The sequence below is a fragment of the Triticum urartu genome, chromosome 2 (assembly GCF_003073215.2).
Source record: "Triticum urartu cultivar G1812 chromosome 2, Tu2.1, whole genome shotgun sequence".
Classification (NCBI taxonomy): Eukaryota; Viridiplantae; Streptophyta; class Magnoliopsida; order Poales; family Poaceae; genus Triticum; species Triticum urartu.
Window position 1 is genome coordinate 193,095,192 of NC_053023.1, and position 21,847 is coordinate 193,117,038.

Sequence of the window (21,847 nt, forward strand, 5' to 3'; positions counted from 1 at the left end):
CAGTTTCGCTATGAAGTGATGTGGGGTACCCATGAAGACTTAAAACAAACCGTTGATGCTACATGGAGGTCGAACGACCATGAATCAACGGTGGACGATGTTTGATCCAAGTTGATTAGACTACTTTTTGATCTTTGTTTGTGTCTTTCAAAAATGTTAGAAAGGAGATAAATAATTTGGAAAAAGAGTAGGAAGATCTATGTAATAACCCAACAAGCATAGGCCCTTCACATATCGATAATAAGATTAATGATAGACTTGTTGAGCTTTACTACCGGGAAGAACTCATGTGGCGTCAACAGTCTTGGGTGGAATGACTCTCAACTGGAGATAAAAATACACACTTTTCTTTTCATGTGAGAGCTTCAATGCGGAGTAAAAAAATATTAGCACTTTGAAGAAACTGGATGGTAGCATGATGGTAGAGTCGATCGAGATGCAATAGATGGCTAGAATTAGATAAATTTACATGCTTTCTCATTCCATTTGCGAGGAGTTGGATGAGAAGAAACTCTCATGTTCAGTTCTGGAAACACTTTTCGTTAGTGAGATTGAATATTTTTATGCAAAAAGAAGTACTTTAAAAATCACCTCTATCCCTTCATCTCCAAATTATTACAAATATCAATTAACAGAGCGTTTGGTTTGAGTCTTTCTCTAGAGTCCTATATTATTCTTTCTCTGGGTTTCCATAGTAAATTTTGGCTCCCATATTCATCTTCTAGGGGTCTTATCCATTAGACAATGGACGCTTTTCTTTTATATTTTATTCTTTTTTTTGTCTTGTTTAAGCTTTCTATCAAATCGCTGCAATTGATGTCCGATAATAAGGAGAAGGAAGAGATCTTCAAAAAGTAGGCTTTATGATACGATAAAGAATCAAACTTGTTTACATTTTACCAGGAAAATTTACACCACCAGCTATGAAGGAATACCTCGGAGGGTGTGTAGGGGATCTAGGAGGTTCTCTCTCATGTTCCAAGAAAAGTTATACCACCAACTATGAGGGGTGTCCAAACTGCACCGTAATCTCCTATTGAAGTTAATAAGGCATTGTTCGAGATGTTCCCGACAAAAGCACGGAGACAAGATATATACCAGACACATTTTTTCGATGCCATTGGGATGTGTGCGGCCCAGCGACCAGGACTGTTCGCAGGGAGAAAAGTGCGGAGTGCATAAATGGCACCATTTTGCTTCTCATTCCAAAGGTACCAAATCTCACTCTCTTGTCACATTTCTGACCAACCAGTCTATGAAGTGTACTGTACAAAATTGTTTCTAAAGTTGTGGCCAACCGACTAAATATGATTTTGTCGAAAATTGTTTCGGAAGAATAACATCATGCATTCATATATATTGTGCTCATAACTGATAATATCATCTCAGCATATGAATGTTTGCATTTCATGAAGCAAAATAGGGCGAAGAAGAATATCTACTGTGCTCTAGAGCTTGATATGATGAAAGCCTATATAGGGTTGAATGGACATATTTGCAGGCTATAATGAGGGAAATGGGCTTTCCTTCAACTTTGATACGGTTATGGGTATGGTTAGAATAGTCTCTCTCTCATCATTTGCACAGGGAGCCCGCCATGACTGTTAGCTTCAAGCTCCGCCGCCAGATCCGTCCACCCAGGCACCTCCTCGTCCGGATCTGCTCCTTCCCGCTGCTGCACACCTTCCCCAGCTCGAGATCGAGCACGTCGCCGCCATGGACCTCCTGTTCGTGCAGTAGCACGAGGGAGACAATGCCCCGCCTCGACCACGCGCCTGGGCCGCTTCCCTTTGCCAGATGTGTGTGTGAGAGAGGGGATGAGAAAGAAGAAGAAGAAGAAGAAGAAGAAGACCAAGTCAATTTGTGTATGTGGCAAAAAAATTCTGCCAACTCAGCCTGACCAGCGGGTCTGACCAATTAGTGATGTCATCCAAATGCTTAGTATTTTTCATCGGTGCTTTTTTGCCACTATCAAATTTTCGGTTTGATGCAAAGTGTCACGTTTTGTAAAATGGTGGTTTTTCAAAAGTTATGACGTGAAAGTGGTGGTTATGTGCATTTTACTTGATCACGTCGTATGACACGATTAATCAATAAAGCTTAGTTGTGTTGTCTAAAGAAACATCTGCTTCCCCTAAGACAAAAATCCTCTCGCGAGAGTTAACAACTGAAAAACGTTGATCGGGTTGGGTAAGGCATCCTTCTCTCCATTGGGAATTGTACAAGGAAAGAAGTCGAGAACCCAAAGTGCCTTTCTGCTCCCGAGCTCATTTGAGCTCGGTGAACAGTAAAATCGAAAAAAAATCAAAAAAAATTCAAAAAATTCTAATTTGGGGAGAAACATTGACAAAAGTTCTAAGTGCTTGCAAAAATTCATCATGAAATCACATTCCTGTAAAGTGTGGCAAAAAAACAAATTCAGTGCTCCAAAATGCTTTTGAAAGTAGCTTTTTCAGAGTACTGATTTTGTTTTTTTTTGCCACGCCTTCTAGAAATGTGATTTCATGGCGAATTTTTGTAAGCACTTAGAACTTTTGTCAATGTTTCTTCCAAAAAAAATTGGATTTTTTTAAATTTTTTTTGATTTAGTTTTGATTTTACTGTTCACCCGAGCTCATTTGAGCTCGGGTGCAGAAACTCCGCGTCCAGAACCGTCGAGAACACACGTCAAAGATAGAAAGAGATGTCAACAACCATGTCGAATTGTTAAGTAATCATGCAAACGTTGGTACATGCACATAGGATACTGATACTATATTCGTATATTGGACTGTAGTAGGTGAAGGAAAGATGGTGCTACGAACTGAAGTTACCTGCGATTCTGTGGGACTTGTTTCGGAGCTATGCTGGTTGCTTTGGCGACAGTGACCGGCTGAACTAATTTTCCATTGTGTTGTGCCTTTCTCCAGGAGCTAGCCAATCTTGCTGTACCATGCAAGTGATGTTTCGATGATTAAGCTGCAGAACCTAACTTTGACTGATGTTTCTGCCTTTTCTCCAGGAGCTAATCCAGAATACCTTGGATTAAACATAATGTAAACGTCAATTTTGATCGACTACTCCGGTAAACAACATCCCAAATCTGTCATATATATACAGTAGGAAAGATTGATGCGAAACCATCGTCCACCGAGGAGCACAAAATTGGCAAAAGTCATTATTCTAACCTGTGATGGAAATCAATTCACAAACTAAACTGTTGGCGAAAAAATTTCACTCCTTTAATCTTTTCGTGTAGCGCCCGACGGTTAGACGCCACATTATACTGTGCAACGCCTGACTAACAGGTGCTACACGCCTGGCCAACGTCGCACCTCGGACGGTCTCAAAATTGCTAAGTCAGTGTGCAACGCCTGAGAGTTAGGCGCTACACTATATAGTATTTTTTTGGAAAAGGAGGTTAAACCATCTGCCTCTGCAACAGCCGATATATACATCCATCTTTATTAATTATTTCACAAAGGTCTGACAAGAAAATACATCAAGCCACCCAAAGCCACAACTCACACCTACAAACTTAATAATATGGAGTGCTCTCACCCTTCATATCTAAAATCAGTGTCGTCGCCGATCCATCCACATAACATATCGGGACCAACAGCTGGTGCAGCAGACCTAAAGCGTGCACCACATGCACACGTTTTAGAAGCCAGAAGCCGCCATCATCCTCGGACCGCTGACCCATTTTCAGGATAGATATCCGCATCATCCTTGCCAATTTAGACATTCATCAATGCCACCACGGCGCCCAACGGGCCACCGTCCTGCGCGCAATCATCCAGACGCGAAAACTCTGGAAGATCTATCATGTGTGGCACCTGCCGACCAGGCATGACACAACGTAGCACCTGTCTGTCAGTCATGACTTGACATCTCAACCAAAGCTCCGTGCAAGACTTAGCCGCTCTACCTCCTGCCTCTGACTTCCAGCGCTGCTCCACAAACGATGCTCCCAAGAGAGTAACGATATCGAAGTACCGCCATCATCCGATCTGGATGACCAGATCTTAGGGTTTCCCCCAAAGCAACACGAGTGGGTCGACAGAGGTTACACGACGATGCCTTCATCAAGGTAGCGACGCAAAACACCTCGATCGCCCGCCATCGGCTCGGTTTTCATTGGCAACTCTGTCTCCCCAACTCACAGCCGAGACTAGATGCCGAATCTGCAGATCCGACCACCTAGTCTCAGGCCGACCCATCTTCGGCGGAGGAGGTGGCCACCACCGCCACGCCCAGGGCCGCAGCCCCCGACATCCTCGAGTTGCCGGTCGATCCCAGGGACAGCAAGCCATTGATGGAACGGTACACGAGGTTGCGACTCGCCGAAGCCCATCCGGGCCGAAATCGAGCGCCGTCGCTGGACCTGCTGTCGTACGCCGCCGCCTCCCCTCACACCCTGCCGTAGATCCGGCCATCACGGGTCGCCGCCGTTCTGACCGAAGCGCGGGCTGAGGAGGAACGCCGATGCCGCTGCAGCACACAGGCTTTGCCTGCGACGCCCCCGGTGGCGGCGGCGGGGGGAGGAGGTGCTGAAGTGAATGGGAGGAGGCAGCCGACGGGGACGCTCCGGTGCGGCACCGCGGCACCCCACGGGAGCGGGATAGGGTTAGGTGCTACACTATATAGTGTAGCGCCTAGTGTCTAGGCGTTGCACTAGTGGCTGCACTATTTGCTACTACAAGACGAAGCAGCTACTAGTGCATCGCCTAGCGTTTATAGTGTAGCGCCTAGCTGTCAGGCATTGTACACTGACTTAGCAATTTTCAAGCAACCTAGGATGCGACGCTGGCCAGGCGTGTAGCGCCTACCCTACCTGCATAGTGTAGTGTGATGTTTGGCTGTCGGGCGTTACACGAAAGGATTAGCGGAGCGAAAAAATTTCATCAACAGTTCAGTTTGTGAATTGATTTCGATCATAGGTCATATTTGTTGTTTTTGGCCACAAAATTCGGCGTCCCTATTATTAGCTTTACCCTACTTGTCGATCGGCAACGGAAGCCGTACGTGACTGGGGGTAGGAGGCATGCAAATTAAACCAGAGGTGATGGATGGAACGAATGCACTGTCTTTCGCTCGACTCCAAAGCTATAGCACTCCAGCTCAAGCTCCTGCCTTGATAGTTCATCCACCGAAGCACCTAACGAAAATTGACCACGTAGAAAACCTCAAAGAAATGGGACGGTGGTACGTAGCTGGTGGTACACGCTTGCCACTTCCTACATACATGTATATATAAACTCAAGTACCTGTTCGAGCAAAAGCATTCCATCCTCACCTGGCCATACATCTTCCCCTCAAGAGCTCAACATCGATCAGCTAGCTGATCGGGGCATACTTGAAAACTCTGACCATGGCGATTTCCTCCCGTCTTCCGGCTCCATGCTCTCTCCTCATGGCGACTCTCATGCTACTCATCGTCCAGGCACAAAGCATCACGAGGCACTACGATTTCAATGTACGTATATATGCACGTACGTCCGCATTCATCTATGTTCTACATGCATTTTCTCACATGGACGGGGATCGTCTTCATAACCTTGATCTCTGCAGGTGCAAATGGCGAACGTGACGAGGCTGTGCGCCAGCAAGAGCATCGTGACGGTGAACGGGGAGTACCCCGGCCCGACGCTGGTGGCGAGGGAGGGCGATCGCGTGCTCGTCCGCGTCACCAACCACGTAGCGCACAACATGACGCTGCACTGGCACGGCATCCGGCAGCTGCGGAGCGGCTGGGCCGACGGGCCGGCGTACGTCACGCAGTGCCCGATTCAGACGGGCCAGAGCTACGTCTACAACTTCACCGTCACCGGGCAGCGCGGCACACTCTGGTGGCACGCGCACATCTCCTGGCTACGCGCCACCGTCTACGGCGTCATCGTCATCCTTCCCAAGCTCGGCGTCCTTTACCCCTTCGTTGCGCCACACAAGGAAGTTCCAGTTCTCTTCGGTGAGTGGTGGAGGGCGGACACGGAGGCACTGGTCAGCCAGGCGCTCCGGACGGGCGGCGCCCCAAATATCTCAGACGCTTTCACCATCAATGGCCTCCCTGGGCCGCTATACAACTGCTCCGCTAAAGGTACATTGCGCTCACTCTGTGCTTCCATGCATCTTAATCTTCAAAGATTTATAAACCTAGTGACCAGTATGCTTACCGTGCGCCCATGCCACTTTGCAGACACGTTCAAGCTGAAGGTGGAACCTGGGAAAACATACCTACTGCGCCTCATCAACGCTGCTCTCAACGACGAGCTATTCTTCTCCGTCGCCAACCCGTCTGTATCGTCTGCGTCACCAACCGCGTAGCGCACAACATGACGCTGCACTGGCACGGCATCCGGCAGCTGCGGAGCGGCTGGGCCGACGGGCCGGCGTACGTTACGCAGTGCCCGATTCAGACGGGCCAGAGCTACGTCTACAACTTCACCGTCGCCGGGCAGCGCGGCACGCTGTGGTGGCACGCGCACATCTCCTGGCTACGCGCCACCGTATACGGCGCCATCGTCATCCTCCCCAAGCTCGGCGTGCCTTACCCGTTCGTTGCGCCGCACAAGGAAGTTCCTCTTCTCTTCGGCGAGTGGTGGAGGGCGGACACAGAGGCGGTGGTCAGCCAGGCGCTCCGGACGGGCGGCGCCCCAAACATCTCAGATGCTTTCACCATCAATGGCCTTCCTGGGCCGCTATACAACTGCTCCGCTAAAGGTACATTGCACTCACTCTATGCTTCCATGCATCTTTTATGTTACACCTTCGGTAATCGTCAAGGATTTATATACTTACCGTGCATCCATGGCATATTGCAGACACGTTCAAACTGAAGGTGAAACCTGGAAAAACATACATGTTGCGCCTCATCAACGCTGCTCTTAACGACGAGCTCTTCTTCTCCGTCGCCAACCACACGCTCACCATCGTCGAGGTCGACGCAGTCTACGTCAAACCATTCACAGTCAAGACCCTGATAATCTCTCCGGGCCAGACCACCAACGTGCTCCTCACAGCCAAGCCGTTCTATCCCAAGGCTAACTTCTACATGTCCGCCGCGCCATACTCCGTCATCAGGCCTGGCACGTTCGACAGCACCACGGTCGCCGGCATACTCGAGTACCACAACCCTCGCTCCGCCTCCGAGTCAAGCTTCGACAAGGACCTGCCACTCTTCAGGCCGACTATGCCGAGGTTCAACGACACGGGCCTGGTCACCAACTTCACCTCCAAGCTCCGGAGCCTTGCCACACCGCAGTACCCGGCCGCCGTGCCACAGTCGGTGGACAAGCGGTTCTTCTTCACGGTCGGCTTGGGCACACGCCCTTGCCCCGTGAATGCGACGTGCCAGGGGCCTACCAACACCACGCAGTTTGCGGCGGCCATCAACAACATCTCCCTGGTGCTTCCTTCCACAGCGCTCCTACAGTCGCACTTCACAGGCGTGTCTCGGGGTGTCTATGGGTCGAACTTTCCGACCACGCCCCTCTCGCAATTCAACTACACTGGGGTATCGCCGAACAACACGAACGTGGCCACCGGGACCAAGTTGCTCGTGCTGCCATTCAACGCCACGGTGGAGCTGGTGATGCAGGACACGAGCATCCTTGGCATCGAGAGCCACCCTCTGCACCTTCACGGCTTCAATTTCTTTGTCGTGGGGCAAGGCTTTGGCAACTACGACCCTGTGAATGACCCAACGAGGTTTAACCTCGTCGACCCCGTCGAGCGAAACACCGTTGGCGTGCCAGCTGGTGGATGGGTGGCCATACGTTTTCTCGCCGACAACCCAGGTAAAGCAGAGTTGTATATACTTACTATCTATTCATGAAACTGAATGCGTAGCCTGTGCTCATATTTGTGGTATGCATGTATCCACAGGTGTATGGTTCATGCATTGCCATTTGGAGGTGCACACAACTTGGGGACTACGAATGGCATGGCTGGTGCAAGACGGGAGCCTACCGAACCAGAAGCTGCTCCCCCCGCCATCCGATCTTCCCAAATGCTAGTCGGAGAGGATCAAAGTTGTTGATTTTTCCTCATTTACCGGTTTGCTAACTAGCAATTGTTTTCTCCTTCAGAAGATTTTTAGTGTATTTAATCAGTGTGTTGGTCTTGTAATTTTCTTGTGATTTCTAAATATTTTATTAATACTTTGTAGCGACAATGTTTTGACTCTTCTCGAATAAACAATGACTTCAATAGAATGTCCAAATCTTTAAGCCATTTTTTGTTGGTATTTCACTAGTTTGTTGTTAAAAATAAATGTTCATTAGTTTCAGTGAAACTATCTTTAGAGGTACAAATAGCATGATTGGCTAAACTTACTTGAGCTAAAATAAACTTCAATTCTTATCTTCACATGCTCGATGAATATAGAGTGCTACAAGTATTTGTTTTGAACCATTTGTTCCACATTTTGAACTATTTAGCATTTATATTAGGAAATTTCCATTTCCCAGTGAAATTGGATGTGATTTATCACATGACGGATACTTCCCGATTTATTTCCATCAACACCTTAGTCAAAGTAATACATGGCAATCTTTGGGAGATAGCGCGAGTGGAGATCACGCTTTTTAGGGTGGCATGGAGAGCCTAACACATTGGAGGAGGGGACGGTGTGCAGATGAGAACATGCCATGTGTGATTTGCACATGACGTTGAATGTGTGCATGATGCTTTATTTGTGGTTGATGCAATTTACTTAATTTTCTTAAGAATGTGTACATGATTACTTTTAAAACTAATGTTGTTCATACAAGTGTGGGTTGTTAAATGGCAGAATAAGGAAACAAATTAAAGTCTATATATGGTGATTTTGTGTTTACAGTGGCAGTTGTTGCTTGCGGTAGTAGTGATTTCCCGGGGCATCCTCAACAGTTTTTGAGGGGTATCAGACACTGAAATTGTCAAAGCACTTGCATTGCGAGAGGCTCTCTCCTTGGTAGAGGATCATGACAAGCCAATACTTTCTAATTGCTAATGAGATTATGGCTATAGGATCAGATTTTGATGATATTGCTTTCCGCCTCATCTTCGATGACATTTGGGCCATGTAGGTGCAGAGGACCTCGGCCCCCTGCCAGCGGGAGGGATCTCGTTCTCATTCTTGTTAGGTTCAGTGTCTTGGTTGGGGTTGTGTGGCGGCAACGACGTCCCTCGGCAGGAATAATGTCTCCCACATTCTATCCCGTCCTGATCGCGTGTCTAGGCTTCATTGGAGAGTGTGATAGCCTGGCTTAATAGGGATGATAGACTACTCATATCAATAAGGAATTCCTTCTTTTTCGGAAGCCCATTCGGACAGAACTCCAAAGTTAACTGTGATCAGTTTGGAGTAATTTCAGGATGGGTGACCGATCGGGAAGTTGCTCCCGGGTGCGCACGAGTGAGGACAAAGTATGCAGAAAAGACTAGTAATGATCTGTGGAGCCAGTCTAGATCCCGCCAGGAGTAACGACCACCGGCGAATGTGTCCGGGGCATTACAAGTTGGTATCAGAGCCAACCCTCGCGGTTACACGGATGTTTGCGGACAGATGCACGGTCATGTTGTCCATGACGTTTGTGACCCGTCGTGGCACACGACATGACACATGTACCGGACTGGATGCACAGACGTATGTGCCAAGAGGAAACGTTCCTGTGACCCGACAAGGGTGTCGGTTTCTCTGAGTGGGGGTGTATGTGATAGCCTGGCTTAACAGAGATGATAGACTACTCATATCAATAAGGAATTCCTTCTTTTCCGGAAGCCCATTCGGACAGAAGTCCAAAGTTAAGCGTGCTCAGCTTGGAGTAATTTCAGAACGGGTGACCGATCGGGAAGTTGCTTCCGGGTGCGCGAGTGAGGACAAAATGCGCAGAAAAAACTAGTATTGATCTGTGGGGCCAGTCTATATCCCGCCAGGAGTAACGACCACCGACAGGTGTGTCCGGAGCGTTATAGAGGGCGTGTAAAGGTGTGTCTTTGTCGGATCTCGTGGGATTCGGTCGGTGTTGGTTTTCGGTGAATCTGTTTCGATTTGGTCTTCGTTCATCTTCATTTGTATGTTTATTGGTTCGATCTTTTCGATCTACGACTTTTTTCATCAACAATGGTTGCTTCTCTAATGCGTTGGTGGCCTTAGCACACGACTTCTCGACTGTCTATTATAACTAGATTTGTCCGACTTCGGAAAAGGAAAGGCGATGACGGTGGCACGTCTTCAACTTGCACGTGTGTTTATAATCGTTGCTAGGTGGTCCATGGAACTGGCTGTAATTTTTATTAGCTTTGATGTCATTTGTACTGTCAATTGTCATAATTAACAATAAATGGATTAAAAGTTTCTTGAAAAAATATTTCTGAACAAAGCTCACACACTTGCCTTTGAAATAATTTCGGCCTGTTTGTTTGGCTGATTGATCCAACAGAGGCCTGACTTTCGTAGTAGACGAAAACATCTCTTGCGTCGCCGAAAATTCTAAAATAAATCTAAAATAATATAAATATTAAAATTTTGAATCCTGGTGGACTAAGGATATCACTATCCTCTTAACCATCCAACACAAGTTTGGTTTGTTCCAAATACTTTTGTCATGTGATCAACAAATGGGTACATAATTTTCTGAAGAAAAAAAACATCATTCAACAGTATCAGCCGTCCTGCTCCCGCCACACACACCCATATCACACATGCCGCTCCTCCACCTCTCGCTTCCGCCGCACCGTCTCCTCGTCGGCCGCCGGCGACTATTCGCCCCGCCGACGCCTCCTCCCTCTCGTATCTCGATAAGGTTTCCCTCGCAAGCTCCCAGGCCATACATCCATCCTCCGATGTGATTTTGGTAGCAGCAGCCGCCGCCGCCGCCTCTTCGGCTGATCTGTTCTGTTATTGGACAGGGCGGCAGCGTTGATATCGTCAGCCGCGGAGGATGGAAGCGATCTCCCCTTCCCTCCAGAGCGCGCTCCCCACCACCGCGAGCTCGCCGCGGCCGCTGCCTCTGTCGAGCGCGCCTGCCGCCTCTGCGTAGACGTGAGTTGACCTCATCCCCTCCTCTAGGTTTCAGATTGGGCGCCGGGGTAGTTGCCATTCGGTGGCATAGCAGTGATTTACCACTGTAAAGTAGCTCTCTTGATGTAAAGTTCGATGACAACAAAGTTGAGAAAAAAAATTAGGAAGGATCAACTAATTTGCATATTATTCTCTGAAGTCAATTCCTGCGGTGTTGCAATTTGTTTTGCAAAAAATGAGTGAAAAGCTCCGTGGAACACCAAAATGTCAGTCCTTGCAACTGTATGATAAAGCACGAGACATATTGTGTGAAGAGGTTTATTTCTGGGGTAAAGTTTTGCAAGACAGAACATTAAGCATCCAATGCGTAATGCGGTATGCTAGACACAGAGAAAATCAAGTCATTTCATGTACTCGGTAGCTTTAGTAAAATCATCAAAATGATTTACCTATTCTAAAACACAGTTGTGTATTGTGGTCGCCATGTGAGTGTGATCATAAAAGGTACACAATCTCATTTGGAAAAATTTAACCATACAGAGTAGAACAACAATAATACACTTCATTTTTTTTCGAGGAACCGGCAGGAGCACTGCCTTTTCATTTGGACGAAGAAGAAGGTTTATGTACAGATGTGTCATGTTTTTTAAGGGAACTTGGTGGAAACCATAAGACAGGAACAGACTGACTATTTCTCCCTCTGTAAAGAAAAATAAGAGCGTTTAGATCACTAAACTAGTGATCTAAACGATCTTATAGTATTTCTTTACGGAGGGAGTACCTTATAGCCAATACCTTCCGTGGCATGGGTGCGCCCAAAAGCCATGTCGCGTTGGAGAGCTAGAGCAGCAACCTCAAAATGGGTGAGGCGGGTTCCGCTGAAGATGCGATGGTTGTGTTTCTTCCATATGTTCCACAACGTGTATAAGAGAATACCACTCTGGTGTCGCTTGACCTCCTTCAGGCTATTGGGGATCATCTCGTCCCACCAATGTGAGACTGCCATGGTGAATAGAAGTGTTGGGTCCGCCGCCATATCCATATTCTCTCCCGTCCAATCTTTAATGTGGCTCCAGACCGCTGTCAAGAAGGGGCAGTTCTTGCAGAGGTGCATGGCCATTTCCGGCTCCCCCAGACATAGTTGGCATTGTGGATCATACGGCCATCAAATGCTTCATATTATGCACCGTTTATTTCTGAAGTATTGACATCACTCAGTTTAGTATGTCTAAATTCTTCCCAAATTCCAACATATATACCTGAAAATAAGTATAAACTATGGGATAGTTAGGAAATGAGAGGTACATGCATTCACGGAAGCCAGAATTATTTCTTGTGTATCTCTTCGTTTAGGTTCAAATTGGCAAAGACCCATTTTGGTCTAGCCAGTTTTGTTGCGGTTACTGAGAAGAGCATAAGTAAAAAACAGAAGCCCCAAAGGTTTCAGCAGCAATAAACTGCACTAAACCCAAACGTTGACTTTGCGAGTGCTCAGTGCATCATTTAATGGTGATGTAATAAATTCAAATGCCTAGCATGTCATCGATTATCTAGCTGATGACCTGAGCTACATTTTGCTGGTTAATTTGTATGCTTTGACAGGTGAAGAGATCACTTCTTTCAGGTGGAAGGAAGATTCTTGAAAAGAATGACCAAAGTCCTGTGACAATTGCAGATTTTGGAGTTCAGGCCCTTATCAGCTTCGGTAATTCATAGCATAATTCCTTAGTTCAGCTTACCATATGCACTTTGTGCCTTCATCTGATGCCACATTTACCCTGGTGCTACTGGAAGAGCTCCAGCAACTGTTTCCATCAATACCTCTGGTGGCAGAAGAGGACTCAACATTTCTGAAGTCATCTAATCCTGATGATAACAGTGGTAATGTACTCATTGAGTCAATTTCAAGTGCTGTCACAGACAAAGTGAAAAATAGTGGTTCACCTTTAACTCATGATGATGTGTTGAGAGCTATTGATAGAGGAGGCAAGGATGCTGTCTCCTTTGATTCAAATCCTGCTACTTATTGGGTAAACTGCCAAGGTTTCATTAATCGCATATCAGGATCTGTAAAAGTTCGTTCCACTGAGTTATCATGATGCTGCGGTTTTGAAGGTACTTGATCCAATTGATGGCACTAAAGGTTTCTTGAAAGGAGATGATGCTCTGTATGTGGTACAGCTCTCTGTTTATTTGTTTCTTTTTGCTTGAATGAACGGCAGGAGCTCTTCCTAATTATTTTATGGGAGGGAAAGATTATGTACAGGGGGCTAAAAGACAAACAGCTAGGTGCCAAAACTATTTAATCTGTACAGGAGCTTGCAGAAACAGCATTAGGCTGGCTGAGCTAAGTAGGTAGCTAGCAGTCTATCATTGCTCCATCCCATTGTTCATTGTCCTCACGAACTTCGCGTGCATTCTATCTTGGACTTAAGGGTTGATTCTGCAAGATTCTACTACTCCTCTACTTGCATACATTCTACCAGCTATGCATAACTAACCCAATGGAGTCATTCGACACCTTTCTTTTGAAAATTGTACCTTTCTCTTGTCACAAAGCTGACAGGGAAACCAAGTTGTAAGAGTCCACAATATTCATGATGTCACAGCCTAGCCAGCTGAGTACTGTATTCCGCACAAATTTAGCAACAAGGAGCATAACAGGCATAGTTGGAACACCGTTTTCTGTGATGTGTCAGTGCGGGGCAAGATTGTTCCTGAAGGCCATCCTCTCTTGGTGGGGTGGCTCTGTGTTCATTATAAGGCTTATCACTGGGTATTGCTGACCGCATCCTGTTTCTGGGCATTATGTGTGTCGGACACTATTTTCTCAAACACACATTAAAATGTGTATTGTACTAGAAAATGTCGTGATGATGCATATTGGACTATTTATATGTGTAGCTTGTCTCTGGGCCTCCATCATGTGTTCCCTGTAGCATAAGCGATCCAGATGCATGTATCAAAAGCCACAATCAACATTATGAGATTCATAGCACGTTGATGTTTGTAGCTTGATGATTTTCCACATGGTTCCTCACTGAAACAAACCATATTTAACATTGTAACATCGTCATTTTATTTACCGGCGTAAAGTTTTCTTGCAGTTTTTTTTAATGAAGCACTGTCCTTTTGAATTTGCAAACTTTGATAATACCAAGTTTGACAAAATAGGATGTCTGAATACTTAGTTTGGCAAATTAGGGTTTGTAAATACCATTTTTGTTCGCTCATCTATGGTAGCTGTTCAGCCTGAATTTTGCAGGTCCATGCTTTCTAAAATTCTAAGTGCTATCTGGGCAATAGATCATGGTCACTACATTTTCGTATTCTTTTTATTCTGATATGAAGCTATTCTTGCTTTGTCTTAAGGTCGGTTTGGCTCTTGTGGTGAACGGAAAGGTAGCAGTAGGAGTGATGGGATGTCCAAATTGGACCACGGCAAACAAGAAAGAAGAAAATCTTGATCCCTGTCCTGGCAATGGCATCCTTATGGTGTCTCATGTAGGCTGTGGTACTTGGTCTAGGCACTTGTCTCCTGAGATTGGCCAGCTCACCACAGCACAGGATGTTTGGAAGAGATGTTTTGTTGATGCATGTTCAGTTGTGCACATGGCACGCTTCTGCATTCCGGATAGCCAAACTTGGAACATGATACCATTATCCCTCCTCTTTGACTCAACGACGGACGAATCTGATACTCGAGATGAGAATAAAATTCTTCTCCGATATGCTTGCTGTGGCAGGTTTGTTGCATTTTCTGTTTATTACCACTATACTAGAAAAGTATGTTAGGTTGATAGTGACTATCTTAGACTAATCATCGGTGAGTGATAATGCTCTTGCTGATGTTTTGTAGCTTGTGCAAATATATAATGGTAGCATCTGGGAGAGCCTCAGTTTTTTTCAGTCGAGCCCGGGTGAACACTCAAATCAAGGTGTCCGCTTGCTTGAAATTCCAATGGTTCCAACTTGTGGAATATGTTTACACATACGCTGACCTTTTCTACTCCCACTGTTTGCATAGGCTTGGGATCATGCTGTTGGGATGATTTGTGTGCAGGAAGCTGGCGGTCAGGTATATACACACCTCTGTCTGTTAAGCCAGAACTCAGTCAAATGTACATTTGTTCTATCGATTCACCGGCATTAGTATTATAACCTTTTTTTTTTTGAAACTGGCAGATCAGTGACTGGAGTGGGAAACCGTTGGATCTTGCAGCTGACCTAACAGGGCGCAGAATTCTCTACCCTTCAGGCGGTGTTCTTGTGACAAACGGTGCTGTGCACGACGAACTCGTCGAACTGATATCAGCAAACCACGAATAGATGCAATGTTTCACAGCTTCAAACAGGAGCACAATTTTGTTTTGTCTGTAACATTTTACCGTGTGGACCAACAATCTGTATCGGGTCTCGCATTCAGAGAGGGGAAAAAAACGCATCCTTGTTCAGAATATTTTACATGAATCAAACAGCACAGTTCCCTTTGACTAATGAGCACCTGAATGAACTTGTCAAGCAACGTCACCCAGAAGCTATAGGCGTGATGAAATGCGGTACCGTGCTCGATGTTCCCTTGAGTCGGCATCTAAATCGCCTTCAGGATTCTACAGTCCTTGGCCTTCAGAGTCTCTGAACCTGTTGGATAACCCTCAGAAGCTTGCATTGCATGGTCGTACGACGTCCACGCAGGCACGCACCCCTGAGCCGTAGGCCTCATTCAGGCGAAGCTTGCAGCATGGAGAAGCGAAATCTCGGACCAATCTGACATCGCTGCACCTTGCAACATGTTTGGCCACCAATTCAAGCCCAAGAAAAAGACACCCCCAAAGCTCGCAGGATAACGACCTGCAGCGATCGTTCGTAATGCAAAATCGGCACCTTCCAAGCATAAGCATGATTAGCCCAGCAAATCCCCGTCACGTACACCAGGGCGAGCTTTACTGCTGCAGCCAGCACGACGGTCTGGACACTGATCCGTTGGCCTCTCCGGTGACACGTACCTCCGCCTGCCGCGGGTTCAGTAAACCGAGATGACCCGACATTATATCTTCTTGCTGTAGCCCATGCTGACTTTGATGGGCGTAATATAAGAAAGGCTACTGATCAGATGTTTTTGCCTGCACGAAGTCGCGATTGCCGTACGCGTCTTCAGAATAGCTCTGCTGCGTAAGCAAGCTAGCTTAGCTATCAGGGTGAAATTAAGTTGTCGAAGGCATCAAGAGGGTTAACTGGATACTGAAATGCTGCCTGTCGCTTGCTGCAGGAACCGCCCATGCTTGCCAAGAGTCAGCCATTCCGGCAAACCCCGGCTGATTGACCACCGGAAATGACATGACTTGGATGTACAAGTGGTTGGACTTCAGATACCGTGAAAGTGTATGGAACGAGCCAATGCCCTTCTTGCCCAAGAGATCAAGTGCCAAATGCTCTCAAGTGTATGTGCTGGTGAACTACTATTTGCGCTGGCGTCCGAGATCGAGCATTGTCGGCGCAAGTTTCGCGTATTGAGCCACGCAACTGAAATCTTGGTATCTCACTTGACACCATATAAAAACATCAAGGAAATTGTTGTTTTGCTGCTTAACAACAAGCTGTGCGTATTGGCCACTAAGCATGAGCTCTTTTTTGCTCCAAAAAAGAGAGCGCTCCCTCCGATTTCATTATCAAAACCAATGTCTTTGGTGTACATAAAAAGCTTACAGGAAATTAATGTATAAAGACACAAATGGAAGAAAACTCTCTCCGAGTGCACGAGCATGAGCTAGCGTCGGAACGGCCAACCAATGTACTACGTACTACATATGAACAGCTGAAAACAGGTTCCAAATGTTCTGAATAATTCCGACTAATATACTCCTCAGCACGTCTTTTCAGTCAGACATATGAACATTAATTTCTCCCCTTCTCTTTCTAGCCACAGATTGCACTCCATCATGAATTGTCCTCTGATGCTCTGACCCATATGCTGAATCGACCAAGGTCCAAGGCATATACGGAACCAAGTGCGCTAGCTGTTTTTATTATGCCACCAACTTGCCGCATCCAGATGACAATAATGTCGCATAAGAAAGATACACCCCTAGAAAATTAAATGCCCTTCTTGCCGTTTCCAAGCCATATGCATCCAGGGAGCAAGTACGATATGCATGTTCCATCACATGAAATAACAATGCTTCCCGCCCATCTACTCTTGCTAACCATAGGCGGAGGCGATCCAGGTCACAACCAAACGCAACCACAGCCACGGGCGCCTCATCCTGGCCAGTCACAAATACTTATATGGAGCAGCTGGGGCGTGATGCAACGGAGGCGCCAGTTTGTGTGTTGAGTTGACAGTTTGTTGACACCTCATCCATGGATCCACGTATGTACGTACCTCGACCCCCATGCAAATACCATAGTTTTATACGGACCGCACGCATGAACAGTGATCACAGGCTCGCAGAGATGCCAAAAAAGAAAAGAAATAGTATAGGAGATCGTCACAGCTATCGCAATTAACTAACCTCTCAATCATGTTCATGCCTGATCACCAAATGAATGTTCTAGCAGAATCTGGTTCAGATAATACACTTACACTTAACTATGCATGGATGCCCTATACCACGAACGATGGAGGTAAAGATCAATTGGCCGATGCGCACAGCAGCTAGTGGACCATTTTACTTTTACCTTGGTCGATCTGATCGTGTTCCAACGTGGCAGACCCTGATCCGTGATCGCAGGTGCTAATCAACCATCCCGGAGTAGAAAACGCGATCACATCCGCGTAAAGTGCAGCAAGACAAAGTCAGAGTTGCCTTGGCCATCCAGCTCCGCATTAATCTACAGTATCTAACGCGCGGTTTGCTCTTCCAATCCGGTGCCTTTTGCGTCCAAACAATCAAACCCACGGATCCCAGGCTAAAAATACACAATTATGAGAGGGATTTGAATAGGATAAACGTCAATGTTAGGATGAAGCAGGCGAGACCGGGGTGACCTCACGGAGATCTCCCGGATCACCCAACCGCGAATTAACTATGCACGCGCGCGTATTATAGAGAAGGACGCCGTAGCGCCTAGACTATTGGAGGCCGGGGGACACGTAGGCGCGTGTGTGCGTCGCGTTATTCGCAGTCGCAGCAACCATCTGCCCGTCCGTCAAACGGAGCGACGTCGGCGGAGCTCCGTTTCGGGCAGGGGATACGCCATGGAATCCTGATCGCGCGCCACGCGACCCCCCGATCAGGTATTACGGGAATACTTAAGAGCTTCGTGTGGGCGGGTTAATGGTTGTTAATTTGAGGGCGTGTGTTGAAAACTGCTGGGGATTTGTTTTGAGTAGCTACTGCGTGGAAGAGGGCCGGTGTCTCCATGGCGAGAGACATGGAGGCGTATGCAGCTTATATGTTGATTATAAGTAGAGTTAAGTTACTACCAAATCTAGCTAGCTGGCTAGGTTATCTCTGTGTGCAAGCTCTGCCTGATTAAGTAGCTAGGTAGGTGGGTTAATTGTATACGCCATGTGTATGTATCAGTGTATCTCATGCGGATTAACAAATGGTGTAACATGCATGTCTACGTACCTTGTTCGTCTTATCTACTAGTAATACGTATACGACGACCTGTCAAGTCTTGAAGCAAATCTACTAGCTATAGCTACGTAGCGAGCTCGGTAGGTTTATTCCCGGCAAAAAAGGAAATGCGTACACGTATGCATATATATGCGATATGCGTACGTACTGGCGTAGTATCTGCGTTGCCGTATGAACAACGATCGCCAGCGGAAGCTGCGCGAGAGTGTGATCTCACTGCCCGTACTTTTATCACTACATATACTTTCCCTATTGCTAATAGCGATCCGTGTACGGACACAGGTTAAAGTACGCCGGTCGATCCCCGGAAGCATCGGCAAGCGTTGCTCGCTGGCACTTCACAGGTGTGCACGGTGCGCTCACACGGCGAGGCGCTGTCGTCGTTACGTCTGCACGCTAGTCTAATCACCTCTCGGTAATTTTTGCCTCCAGTTTCGTTCGGACCAGTCGATTGGCACGTACAGTACAATTGAGCTCATCACGCATGCTCAATTAATTGAGCACTACAAAGTACTAGTATGTGGTAAATAAAAGGTTACATGCAATCATGTAATCTTAGCTGAAACAGTGATTGCATGTAGACCATTGATAGCATGCATGCATGCATTGCCCATGCTCCCCAATTAAGTCTAAGAGAAGGACGGTCGGCCAACTAGTCCGAAACAGCACTGTTTTATTGGACGCGGGGTTATTTTCATGACATACGTATATGATGTCTGCATTTGGAAACGTATGCCAAAAGCGGCCACTGCCTCCCAAAATTATAATGTCGCTGTGTGAATCCGTACCGTTAGTGGAGCGACCTGCATACTAATCGCCTTGCCTAATTTGGACTTGGTTCCCCGCCCTCTTGCTTAAACTAATTATTAAGATGGGTGCCTTAGTTTGGAGGGCTGGCTAATCAGGGGGTCGCGGTACAGGTTTGTAGTTGGGCAACAGAGTTCATTATTAATCTTATTACATTAGTATTCACCGCAAGCAAGCAAGCATTCTATAGGGCATTGACTGTTTTAGTCGTTGCGCGTTTGATGGAGTGGATGAGATATTTGTGCATTGTTAACTTTGCCGTAAGCGGCACACTTTGGCTTTCTTTTCGTCCCTTCTCCAAATTAATCTTCTATTTGTGGATGTGCTCATCAGCTAAATTGAACCTGCTCGTTGGTTTCGTCTGCGCTACTAGTAGCTTGTTTTGCGTCACCTTATATTTGAACATTAATTAAATCAACAAATTAATGCTCCGTCCTGGAGGAAAACGTAAGACTGTCAAAAACTTCATTCAAGCGTGCTCTCGTGTTGTACTGGCATGTACGAGTGGCTTGATGTGTGCCGGCCGTGTCGAGCAATTATTGTGATGCACAAAAGGTCAATTGACATGGACACTAGAAGCTCGATTGGCAGACACGCGTCCCTACCAAAGAGAGAGAGCTTAGCGGAGTACCAAGTGAGTTTTGCGTGTTTCATGGAACTAGGACAACAAAAAGACGATGCTAAATGCCAAGTATGTTTCATTTTCACCCATTTAACTAAGATCTTCTTCTTTGCGGGTGATTTAACCGGAACGTAGTAATCTTTTTAGTAATATTATTAGGTACTCCACTCAGGGTATGTACGTACATGCTGTTTTGTACTACTCCATATATGAGCCTTCACTTGCGACATCAATAGTTCATGCTTCGTTCACTCGTGGATAGCATCCGTACAGCAAGGCAGTACAAATATGATATTATCTCCAAGGTCGCATTTTCCTGGCTTGATGTCACTTTCATTTTCCTTTACACACACTCTGATATGCTTGGGCAAACTTTTTTGACATTTGTTTTCGCTTTACATATTAACTAGTAATATCAGCGAAGAAACCGCACCTGCTGGTTGTGAAGGGACACCAAGTACGAGTCGCAATTGCCCGAAAAGAAGCACACGAGCCCTCACACCACATGAGCAGGTGGCACACCTGTGCACACCCGCGTACTTGTCAGCCACACACACGGTCGCCGGCCGGCACACGACGTACGTGGGGAGCCTCTAAAAACCTCCGCGCGAAAATCGATCCATCGGTCGTTTTACACGACGCAAATCCAAAAACGAGCAAAAAAAGAAGCAAAAACGTGGCCACGTCGGGATCTTGCATGATCCGCAGATAGATCTCGACGTCGACGTCGGCTCAAACACACACGAGGGCGAGGGCGAGGCCCCCGAGCAAGAGCGTCCGTCCCGAATTCGATTTCGAACACATGCGCGTGGCGCGCCTCCTTTAGTCAGATCTTCTTTCGTTACGGACCACGGCGGGGCGAGACTGTCATGTGGCCGGCCGGCATGGCAGGTAGCGAGGACGTACGGCGGGAAGGCGGTGCGGGCGCAGGCCCATGCACAGGAATTAAAAGGAAAGCTGCACGCGGGCCTCTGCCGCCTTGCCAGTTTATCGCTGGTGCTGCTGGCCCCTCCCGCCGCTGCTGCTGCTGCCATGGCCATGGCCCGTGGCCGTGGGAGCAGGGCAGTGCGGTTTTCCTTCCACGCAGCAGCGTCCGTGCAGTTCCTCGACCACAAGGGCGAGCTAGAGATAAGAGTTGGCCGGGCCGGCACGAGTCTGGGCCGTCCGTCCCCGGCGCTGCGTTCCGTCAGCGGGGCGAGGTGGCGCAGGAGGGCGGGCGCCACAAGGCAGGGCGGGGCGGGGACGTTCGTCAACGCCAGCTAGCCGACGGGAGTGGCGAAACACGAGTCAATATCCATTGATTGGATTGGATTGGATCGGATGTTTTTGCCCGCCAAGAAATTTACCCTGCCCAGTACATCCTTGGTCTATAGTAGTAGTAAAAGTAAAATACAGTACAGTTGACCGTTTTTCACTCCATCATTGTGTTTTGTTTCCTAGCTCGTACGTTCAGCCTGATGGAGTCTAGTACTAGATTCTACCACCATCGGTAAAAATGGCATGTTCCTGATGGAACTGGCAAAGGGAAGCGCACTCTACTCCGCAAGGATCGACACATGTGATTATCCTAGTCAGTCAAAACACGAGACAATGTTGCACGGGGCTACGGGCTAGCCTTGCCTGCGACGATGGGATAGTCGGGGTGGCACGCCAGCGCGTGCCGTGGGATCTGCTTGGCCACTTTGGGGGGTGGCGTCCCGCCCTGCGTGCGTTTCTTGTCTTCCGGTCGCGACCCTTTTTTACCCCTTCCATCCTCATCCAACGGACGAGACGGTCGCTGCCGTGGGCGTGGCCGTGAGACGAGACGCAGCCCGCAGCCGGCAGGAGAGCCACGTCGCGGCCGCGATA

The 21,847-nt window shown here is 47.3% G+C and overlaps 2 protein-coding genes across 2 annotated transcripts; both read left to right on the top strand.

Annotated features, from left to right (window-relative positions):
• The first annotated feature begins 5,353 nt into the window (after positions 1-5,353).
• On the top strand, positions 5,354-8,208 carry LOC125541394 (laccase-4-like). Its single transcript, XM_048704819.1, has 4 exons — positions 5,354-5,458; positions 5,554-6,079; positions 6,804-7,778; positions 7,867-8,208. Exons 1-4 carry the CDS (start codon positions 5,354-5,356, stop codon positions 7,995-7,997), a joined length of 1,737 nt encoding a protein of 578 aa, XP_048560776.1. The 3' UTR covers positions 7,998-8,208.
• Positions 8,209-10,608: 2,400 nt separating this feature from the next.
• On the top strand, positions 10,609-15,484 carry LOC125536704 (putative PAP-specific phosphatase, mitochondrial). The gene is made up of 9 exons (XM_048699947.1): positions 10,609-10,769; positions 10,876-11,008; positions 12,590-12,692; positions 12,782-13,017; positions 13,103-13,162; positions 14,360-14,733; positions 14,847-14,925; positions 15,015-15,065; positions 15,173-15,484. The coding sequence occupies exons 1-9, from the start codon at positions 10,669-10,671 to the stop codon at positions 15,314-15,316; spliced, it is 1,281 nt and encodes a 426-aa protein (XP_048555904.1). The 5' UTR covers positions 10,609-10,668; the 3' UTR covers positions 15,317-15,484.
• Positions 15,485-21,847: the final 6,363 nt, after the last annotated feature.